The sequence below is a fragment of the Opisthorchis viverrini genome, assembly GCF_000715545.1.
Source record: "Opisthorchis viverrini unplaced genomic scaffold opera_v5_290, whole genome shotgun sequence".
Taxonomy (NCBI): domain Eukaryota; kingdom Metazoa; phylum Platyhelminthes; class Trematoda; order Opisthorchiida; family Opisthorchiidae; genus Opisthorchis; species Opisthorchis viverrini.
In genome coordinates, this window is record NW_008751944.1 from 165,971 (window position 1) to 176,797 (window position 10,827).

A 10,827-nucleotide genomic window follows, 5' to 3' on the forward strand; every position below is an offset into this window, starting at 1 on the left:
TTCAGCTGAGATCAATAGGCTATTTCATTAAAACCAAATTAGTATACGAATGAGAGTTGGTTAGAGTACTGCAGTTTTATCGATACTTTGCGACATTATGCGGCAAACTGTGTTCCAAGACCCACCTCCTAATTTCCCGTTCCCTCGGATTCACACGGGGTAAGTAGCGTTCAGGTGGAAACACATCTGTTTCAGAACCAACGGTAACCTTCACTACCCATTGTGCACTGACTTTCACCAGCCCTATTTGATGTGGCCGATCAACCCGGAACTGGCTACTAGCCCACAATCAAACACTATCACTCGTTATTAGTAACCAGATCACAAATTCCTGCAACCACTCTCTTGTTGGACATCACCCTCAGGTCATGGGGATTAGTAATACGTCACTCAAATCTGCAGTGAAACTAACTAGTATATTTCAATTTCAATAAAGCGTTGCAAAGTTTATTCTATGGAGATTACTCTGAGGCCATCTGATCAGGACTTAATCCAACTTTGTTTGATCAATTGATAATCCCTGGTGTGCATATTATATATATATAAGTGCGGACACACGATTCAATACTCTCAAGTAGCCTACATATTGTGATCGCACTATGAGTGTTCTTCAACTGTGCCTTTTATCCATTGTCGTGCTCTCTTCAGAGGTCAATGGTCAAACAACTGCAACGTGGGTAACCACTATGCTTGAACAGCATAACGAAGCCAGAGCAAATGTAAGCAGGTGTATTGTACCTGGCCTACCTCCTCCGAAGAGTCTGAAGCCATTGGTAAGTAGGTAACACTTTGGTTCACTACCATACGGGGTGAGCGTGTTGCACCTCAGAAAGATTGCACAGCCGAATCATAATAGAATTTCTTTTCGGCTCCAGACTAAGTGGTAGTGGTGTAATACATCCGGTCTTCAGAACAGTGTTTCCTGTACAAATGTCTCTTCTTCCGAATGCTTGGTTGTAGTCTAATCAGTGACTACCTAGGGTAAAATCTACGGCGGCCTTGTTCTGTGGTCCTTCATTCTAGATATGGGATGCCACTCTTCAAAGACAGGCTCAGCTACACGCAAGCAAGTGCACGCTCGATGAAGCTCCCATGAATGAACGAACAACTACGAGGTTCTCCAGCGTTGGTCAAGCTGCAACCACGGGTAATGTGGCGAAAAAGTAAGTAAACGTGTCTAAGTTTTAGCACGGTGAGAAATGACATGCACTGCTGTAAACCTTGAAACGCCAGGTACACTATATTATAATATGAGTTTATCCAAAAAGACATTCCGCGAGTATTCCCAATTGTCCTGAATGAGATTAACACCTATAATGGTGTTAACACAAAACGTCTTTAGGAGTTCAAATTGCCTATTATTACCATTAATTAGCATTGCTTTTTATATATTACAACCAGAACACCATTCTGGTCTATCCCACATACGTTATGCTTCAAAAAATCGAGATGTATAAGCAATGCATGTGTTTTGAGGAATGGTGAGATATCGCGATTTAGACTTGAATAAATGGTAACAACGGGACCGCTGAAATGTAGCTTTCCATGCTATGTGCTCGTCCTTCCTAGAACGATCACGTCGATTACCGATTACCAACGACCGCACACAACTTTCAAACAGCGTCCATCGAAGTCGATATCATGCAAACCATAAATGCACGTTTTATTCAATAGTACGAACTAAATGCTGTTCACAGAGAGGATGAGAGTTAAGCTCAGTTCCAACATGTTGAGCCACATATCAGATATGCTGCTGAAAAACTGTTTAGAAGATATGTCCCGGCCTCTAAGTAGTTGGTCAATAAATTTGTCAGTTTCTTCTTGAGAAAAACTTGCATTTGCTTTCTTTTTGTGGCCACAGTGTTTGAAAGGTATCCCACTGGAGTACAGTGTACTGTTAACATCAGCTGAGACATGCAGAACAATTAAATTCACGAGTCAGGAAGAAACAAGAGGAAATAGGCTTTTGGTCTCTTCTTGCAGGTGGGCTGGTTTCATAAGTATCATCACAAAAAATCATCTTTCAAGAGGTAGGTATCAGCGGTATTTCTAGGATGGTGGCTTCACAACACGAAGGTAAATTATGGCGGATATAAACATACTATACTTACTACAAGTAAGAATCAGCCGTGACACTGAACGAAATCGCGTAATTCCTGCAGCTGCAAACTTTTTAAAGAAACGCAATTGATTAATTACCGAGTAGTATTAGTAAATACTTTATTAATTATTCATTACTTATAATTATCATTCATAAATCCTTATCTCACTGGACATCCTGTGTTTCGTTGTTTCAACACAATCGCCAAGATTTCAACAATGATGTGAAAACCATGGTTATAGAGATATTTTGTTCCTCGGTTTTCCTGCAATTGCGTTATGCATTTTCTTTATACAGAGGAACACTTTTCACTTCCCTAAAACCAAAGTAATCACCTGGTCTGGCTAGGGACCGTTGTGCAATAAAGTGCAGACTGAATTTTTGACAGTAAATTGGTCTTTGAACATGACAAATGGTCGCGTGTACCACTGTACTCTTTTCCATTCGAACATGCTCAGGTGAAGTTACAGCCCCTAAGCCAGATAAACTTTTGGCACATCTAAAAAACACCATTTAGTGTTGATCAGCCACATGAATGAGACAGGAGGGCTGGGAAACTGCCAAGTCGCCCAAGCCTAGACAGGGGAAGTTGAGAGGCAGAGGTCGGGTACGAACCACGGTCAGTAAATTCGCGCTCTAACCAATTGGTCCATTTCGCCCCCAGTGTTGATCAGCAGTTTCCTCTGATCGGATGAGAAGAAATCCGGGAAATGTAAGATGCTGCGCTTTAAAGTGTTGCGATTAATTCCACCACCTTAGGTTAACTACGCGGACAAGCATTCTTTAAATGGACAAACGTGTGGCAACCACTCATCTGCCATTTCTAGCAGGTTCCCAAAGAATCAGTTTTGTTGTTATTTAAACACGTTAAGTGGCGGACAATTGTGCCGCCTTATTGAAAATACTGTTTCTTCAAGCTGCCCTAATGAATACAGCAGTATCGTAAACAATCCGAAAAATCACCCTCATAAACGGTAGACCAACGCAAAAACAGCTTATTTCTAACCAAGGCTTTCTAACAAGACTATTCAATTACTGATATTTATTAAAAAATATGGTTGATTCATTTTTACTGCTGAACACTCTGATATGCAAATCAGTGTATTTGTCGAGATGGTTGGTGGATCATGCAAAAGAACATCCGGATATTTCAGATAATCGTTAAATACCTGTGTTCCTTTAAGTTTGGAATTCGAGAAAATACGCAACCGTGTGACAAAAATTTACTTTTCCGTTCACACAGCGTATTCGCTAGATGGTTCAGTGAATATAAAAGACTCGACTTCAACACAAATTACTGCAATAGATGCCCCTGTCGTGATTTCAGAATGGTAAGTAATGTACCCATAGATTTTTTAGACCCGAAACAACTGTAATGGTTTCACTCGTTCGTCTGACCGATCTGTGATCAATTTTCAGCAGTCATCCAATACAGACTAAAAGTATGAAAAGCAGTCCACTTCACTAGGATCATCTGCCTCTGTCAGTTTCCATCATTTCTCAGAGGACTGGACGAAGTTGCCTGCATAGTAAAGTACAATATCTATGAGTTTCAAGAACTGTTTCTCTCTGGTTTATACCATACAGTCGTTATTAAACGACCTTGTGGTTTGCGATGAGGCCCCCATTTCCACGGTGCTGAACTTCTCCTTGAGTACCATCGGAATGAGAGCGACGATGGTGTTCACGATAGTGATGAGAGGGTTGATAGTGTGAAATGGGGGAATATGAGAGAACTGCCTTTAGTTATTCACTGCCAATGTGGCTGGAGCTGAGATCATATTTGTGGTAAAAATACATAAGCCTCTTTTTGCGCACCATCAGCTGATCTAGCAAGTAAGTCTAACAATGAGCAGTTAAGTCGCTTAGCATATGAGTACTGCTAATCAGCTTGACTATATATTCTGTCACACAATTTCTCATTTGAAGACAGTTACATACCAGTGGTTGTAACAACAGTATTATCTTGATTTGTGTTCCAAAATTTCCTCACACTACCGTCTTCGGCTTGTAGGCTCTCAGTGACCGAGTTACACATGTCGGTTGTGCCGTTGGAAACTGCAGAGACAATCCAGTTTCATCGGCGAACTTCGTAACGATATGCTTCTACGCACCATAGTAAGTTGTGGTCATTCGCGTGTAAGCAAAATCATGGCGTTGTAGAGCTCTTCTTTGTTTTTTACTGTTTTTCTTAGAGTTCCTCGTGGACAGCTGAGGGGAAAATGTAAAAGAATGACACCAAAATCTAGACATGAATGGCGTCCGTCTAAGGTGTTGTGTGAGCATTCTCTGAAACCGCACACTACTGCAGAATAGTCCACTGTGTTTGACAGTTTTGTTTCATACGTCTCGTCGTCAATCATTGGTGCATAGTGGTGTGGTAGTTCCTCGCGGTACTGCTGCCCGGTCAGTTCATCGCATTGGCACAATACTATCAGCGACGGATGCCACCCAGATTAGTAGCGGAACGTTTAAAACAATGAGCTTAACCCCAAGTTCACGAGCGGCAAGGTGAATAATGCCCGCTTGGATAAGCTATCGCTCCAGTTATCTTCCAATCACAGTATCCCCATCACCTGGTCACGTGCTGACTTGCTCCTCAAAGGACAAGCAAATAGGGGATTATTCTCAGTCCACTCAGTTTTAGTCCACTCAGACATTGTTGTTCTGTATGGTTGAATACAATGAGATTCATGTGTCCGATTGATTGACAGAAAAGGCCTCTTCTCTTTCCATAGTCCTCTCTTAATGCCATAGAACGCTTTTAGTAAATGGCCAAGAAGGACCTTACATAAATCCTTCCATTTCGAAGCAATCTGTCCTTAATTCTGTACAAATAATTTTCCGTTAACTTTAATAGCCAACCCGACAAAGATCGTCCGATTTATGAAATTGGGACGGAGGAAGATTGCATTCCTTAGAAATCTGGAAACTCGTTAGTCTTGTTGGTAACTTCGAACGAATCATTTTCGAAAAATATACAACTGCAATGTTCTGGGCCTTAATTCCTTGGTTTTTTTCGCGCCACAATTGAAATTTATAAAGTAGACTGGCCTTTTTTCATCGCTGTCATACGCCTAGTCGCAGTCCACCTTCGCGCTATTTATGATGGAAAAAGTGGAATTGTGAAATGAACAACAAAGAGTGGGTTGTGTGGGGACAAGTCACCTGGTTTTTCCCAGTTAAAAATTCTAGAACACGCACAATATTGTACAAAATGGGGGAATATCCCAACTATCTGGTCAACTGAAACAAGGCACGTTCTTTGTGGAGCGTATCCAGCTGACAGCGGCCCAAACGGTAGATTTACAATAAAATAAGCAACAAACTTCAATTCAGATTTCACCTTGTCACTGAAGCCAATCTTTGGTGAAGATGTCATTTGGCCATGAGCAGCTGTGCACAGTGCGATTGGACAAAACTGATCGGTGCTTACTTCCTGTCTCACACAAAGTAACGCAAAGCTTAGGTACTGCCATCTTGTCCAAGTCTAGAGGGAAGCATTCGAGATACGAAGAGGGGCCCTCAAATAGTAACCTTCCGGTCAGAAAGTTCACGCCTTAATGGCCGAGCCGTCCCGAGCTCAAAGTCAGAAAAATTCGGTTAAAACCAAGTTAATTTTCAGATGCTCGCACCTCATCATCTGTCTACAACTGAGTGTACGGGTTGAAAGTAACACTGATGGCAGCTGAGGACTGCGCGAACCTGATGAGTTCCAAGACTATTCTGCAACCTCATAAATCGTGTTTTTGTCAAACTTGTTCCATAAACTGTGATCTCGACTCAGCTGTCATTCGGTACCATGTCAGGTCAATAATGGTGAAAAACACCTGGCAAGTAACCGTTTGATTTGTTTTAAAATGAATGTGCATTCACACACTGCCTTCCGGACTATATACGATCCTGATTTGCTCAGCACTCTAAGGCCCACGAAAATGTGGGACTCCGAATTCCATTGTACGACGCACCAAGCATAGCTTTTCGATTTCACAACCCACTGATCGAGCCACTTGTTGAAGTGACATACACGTAGAAAAGAAGGAAACGTTTACTAAAACTAGACTGCGTGACTGCCACGATAGTTTCATGTTAACAGCTGGATCACAACACCCAAGATATAGAGAAAAATTGGAATAACTAAGATGTCGTAATATCCAGACAAGTCCCACTTGGATTGACAAAGTGGACCACGGTAATTGAACAAATGTGCCAACTTGCAGGTTATTAAAAAACAAAAAACATGTCTCTTCCAAGACTACTCATGTGGTCTATGAAGGTTCTCTGAAGCCAACGGCCACCTCACCTTCCTTGGGGCTTGTCAGACAGTCCCCGAATCTCTATTATGCTCGTTTCGTATAGCAACACGAAATAGTATGTATGTATCTACAAAGACTTCTTTGCGAGTAAAATTAGAGTTGAAGGGTCATTCAGCTAAATCCAGTTGAAATCGCTCCCGTTATATGCTGAGTGTGATGCGAGGTAGAAACATAACTGAAGCAATAACTAACTGACCACCATTACTTAGCAACAAAAACGGAAGTAACAATGGGAAGGAGAACTTTCTCATTCCACCATTGAAAGTGCGTGTGTTGGTTAATGGCATTGCTATCACACAAACTGATTGACTATTCGAACCGATTACTCCACGCCTTGCAGCACGGTGAAACAGACAGCAATATTTTAATAGGTCAGCTTTTAACAATTGCCAACAGATGTGAAGCAACCATTATGATCGGTCTACTTTAAAATCTTTTGACAATTTTCAGTGAAATGTTTGCAAACTCATGAACTTTTCAATTTTGGAGTGGGAGTGCGAACGGAAGGCTTTTACCATCAAACTGTCATCCGGAGCGCTCCAGGGCCTATATGATTATCTTTGCACATATCTCGAAACCATAGAGGACATAGGATATAAGGTTATTCCGATAGCCAGAGTAGTGCCATTACATAGCCCGATGGACTTGGTTGATCACTACATTCGACGGAATGACCGATTCATGGCGCCGTTCAGTGGCACTCAGAACAATCGGAATTTTCCAGACTTGTCGTGTCACTTATTGGGCTACTGAAAAAAAATTATCTCGACATTGCGCATATCAAACTAACTAAAACATTAGGCAACCTTGTGTAGAACATTCAGCTAAAGAGAAGCATCTTAAACAAGGAACTTGCCCGAACTTAGTTGAGCCTTCCATCAAAACCAAAATTGCAATCAAATGAGATTAGTTGAGGAACGTTGCGGTTTTTTGTTCGAAATTATCACCATTACCTGACTCACTGTGTTCAAAGGCCCCTTCCTAGTTTCTCATTCCTTCAGGTTTACACTGGCCTAAGAGCGTTCAGGTGGACGCATACGCGGTTCAGAACAAGTTGTATCATACAATACCCATTGTGCGTGAGTGGGCATCATCCTAGTTCGATGTGGCCCATCACATCGGAAATGGCAACCAGGGTAATTTTGATACTGCTGATGGGGAAGGCATGCGGGTAGTATGTTTTTTCTTGTAAATTTGCTTTGCGTCTCTTGAAAACGGAGATTTCTTGCGGAGATTGTAGAGTCGCTTTGTGGCATTTGCTTGGATTTGAGCAACAGTCAATGAATATCCAGCAAGGTTGAGGAAGACGCGTTTAAAGAGAGGATGGATATTCAGCTTTTGTAAACAAAATGCATATGAGAATTTTGCTTCCCTGTCCAACAATCTGTAACTGTTCGGTTGGCATTTTCTAATAAATACCTCCGCAATGAAGGCCTTCTTCCTTTTACTAGTACACCATGTGGAACATCTGAGATCTGTACACGTTCATCGAATATTTTCCAAAATTAATAATAAAAACAGAGTAAAAATTCCTTCAACCTCCCTCTACTTATCACTCACCCGAATAAATCATAATCCATCAGGTCAGTCGGATTAGTAGAATATCAATCAGAATTTGCACCGACAATAGTCCAATTTCAGTAATGGGCTGCCAATTTTCCTTTTGGGAGATTAATCTGGGGTCATCTGATCAAGCAATATTTAACACAACACAATCACCCAGCAACAAGAACAAAAGAAAAGCACTACCAGTGGTCAGCTTCGACCAAGAACAATCTGGGGATCCTGCAAACAGGCCTCGGGATTGCGATCCTGGATGGGCCGGTATCGATTGGAAGTGTTTAACAACCGGATTCTGACGATAATCGAATATCAGCTTTCGCGAAACCTTTGAACAGGACTTCTGGCTGCATGGCTCATCAGAGCTAGATGCAATGGACCTTTCGCTAGGGTTGTAGGAAGTAAAAAACCGGAAGCAGGCTGTGTAGCATTTTTCAACCTACATAAATAGCAGGTTGTGTCATCAAGGTTTCGTACTCGGCCTTGTACTGAAAGTTCTTGAGCACCGACAAAACATATCTGCACCCCACTAATTAACACGCATTTCTGAAATACCTAAACTGCATAGTCACTTTAAATCCGCTTTCTAAAACACTTTGTGAATGGTTATTCTGTCTAGTGCTTTTTGTCATCGGATTCACAGAAGATATTGAGGTCTACTCTTATATTCTTATCTGTGAGACAATATTGCACAAACAACCAAGAAGCGGGAGAATGGAGAACTTGAAAACAATCTTCCAAGAATTAAACCAAAATTTATGAGATGAAATAAGACTATTGCACACAGTGCACCGTCGAATTGACCCCACACAGCGACACTGGTAGGGTCTAAAATCGCGCTCTTCTTGGAAGTGACCGCCCCTTGGGAAAGCTTGCTTTGAGCGTTACCCCGAGAAACTGTTTTGCTCATGGCTCGGTCGTAAACTGACTGACGTAAACAGGACTGCACCGGAGTGCTATCGGATTGATTCACCCGAATAAAGCGTTTAAATTATTTTTGCATACGACAAGCAACAGAGCGTACAGTTTGTATTGGTAAATGCTTGTTAAGTGATTTTGACTACATATGCATTGTATGATTATTTCAACAACCAATCAGAAAACAGACAACCGTAGCGTAGAAAATGACTTGCCTCAGTTGTATTTGGGAATTCTACAACACGCTGCTCTTTGACTCCCACCCCTGAGCAATGATCCACTACTTAGTTGATTTCCACAGAGGTAGCCCTGACGATGCGTAAGCAGTTTAGTCCAAAAGGAACTTCAAACACCCTGAAGTCCTTCAATAATTCGATGTCCGTTTTTTAATTCTTTGACCGATGTTGTCACTATCTTTCGGTTGAGTTGTGCCTTTGACGCTCCATAAGACCGGTGACGATCAGAGTACCCTGGAGCAGCCTAATTTGGACGGCGTCCAAAGGCCATCTGAGCAGACAGGTAGTTAAAGCCTGCTCACTCAGAAGATTTTCATGAAGAGCAAAGCCTCATCAAACAGGACCAATCCAAAAGTGTGGAAGAACTTCAGCTTGAACAGTTGGACTCTCGACCGTTTTGTTCTAAAATGGTGCCACATGTTGATCTAAAGGCACTACCAGCGGATTTCCGTTCCTGTTGACAATGTATCGAAATATTGATCACTGGTGTGCATTAAGTACTTGTGAATCAGATTCCAGTGTGACTGGAGTGCGTACCGATCAGCAGATCACATCAAGTTATATCCGATTCACTTTGAATCAGTACATAAACGCAGGCTGGTAAGAAGGATATAGCAACGCAACCACTCGCCGGCAGATTTCTCACTACTCGTGAGGCAAAGTGTGCAAGCAATCGCCAAATTGGTCGAACAGCTGAGGAAACATCTGATCTACTGTAAGCACATTTCTTTCAAAGCAACTTGTCATTGTATACATCATTGTATTTGCACAAAAATTGTTTTCTAGCAGTGACTGGGCAACCCGCCTTTTGAGAGCTCTTCTCTTAAGAGGCAGCCTGTATTTCCAGATATAAATGAATTTGGAATTGTGTCATGTGTTTTCGCAAGGACACCGCGGTCAGGATGGGGGTCTGCAACCATAGGTAATGCTGTTATAATTCCGAATTTTAGGAATTTTAATAATTCCTGACTAAAAGCGAAACACAGTCAACGGAGGGTGCGCCTTTATTGGAGTGCAATAAGTGTCAGAGTATCACGAAGGTAGATGAACAGGAATCCCTGATATCCGTTGTTCTTTCACAGATGTGCGTTGAAAGTCGTCGAAACTACGCTTCCTCTGTACGCTTCGTAAATAGTTGGCGATAGTTCGTGTAAGTGGTTCCAATTTGCTGTTCGAATGTCTTAGTTGGCTACCAGCCGTACCCAACGATGATAAGCACCTGGAACGATTTCATATCAACGTGATAAATCTGTCTTTCCTGAGATTCGTTTTCAAAAATATTCGCCTGCTTCCGAAAACACCCGGCCAGAAAATACAAGAGCATCTCTCCTGGTTACAAGTCCGAGACGGTGTGCTGAGATATACGTGCACTGGTGCGTTTTTTGGGGGGATTCTCATCTAACCGTCGAAAAATGTGTGTTATGGTTAACGTCGTTGTTATCACGCACATCGTTTGACTGTTTAAACTGATTACTCCAGTCCTTGTAACATGGTGAAACAGACAGCAATATTTTTATAGGTCAGCGGGCAACATTTGCCAACAGATGTGAAATAACCATTGTGACAGGTCTATTTTGAACTCCTTTGACGTTTTTTTTCAAATAATTCAAGTCATACATATTTGGGTTTTGCGAGTTCGGTGATAGTTTCTTCAGGAAGGGCCCAATGAGTAGTAGTGCAAAACGAAGGTTGATAC

General features: G+C 41.8%; 1 protein-coding gene across 1 annotated transcript; it reads left to right on the top strand.

Moving 5' to 3' along the window:
- Positions 1–593: 593 nt before the first annotated feature.
- Positions 594–5,097, top strand: T265_14885 (hypothetical protein; the record flags this gene model as incomplete). Its single annotated transcript, XM_009175664.1, has 5 exons — positions 594–773; positions 1,024–1,163; positions 3,345–3,432; positions 4,116–4,219; positions 4,962–5,097. The coding sequence occupies 5 exons, from the start codon at positions 600–602 to the stop codon at positions 5,020–5,022; spliced, it is 567 nt and encodes a 188-aa protein (XP_009173928.1).
- Positions 5,098–10,827: the final 5,730 nt, after the last annotated feature.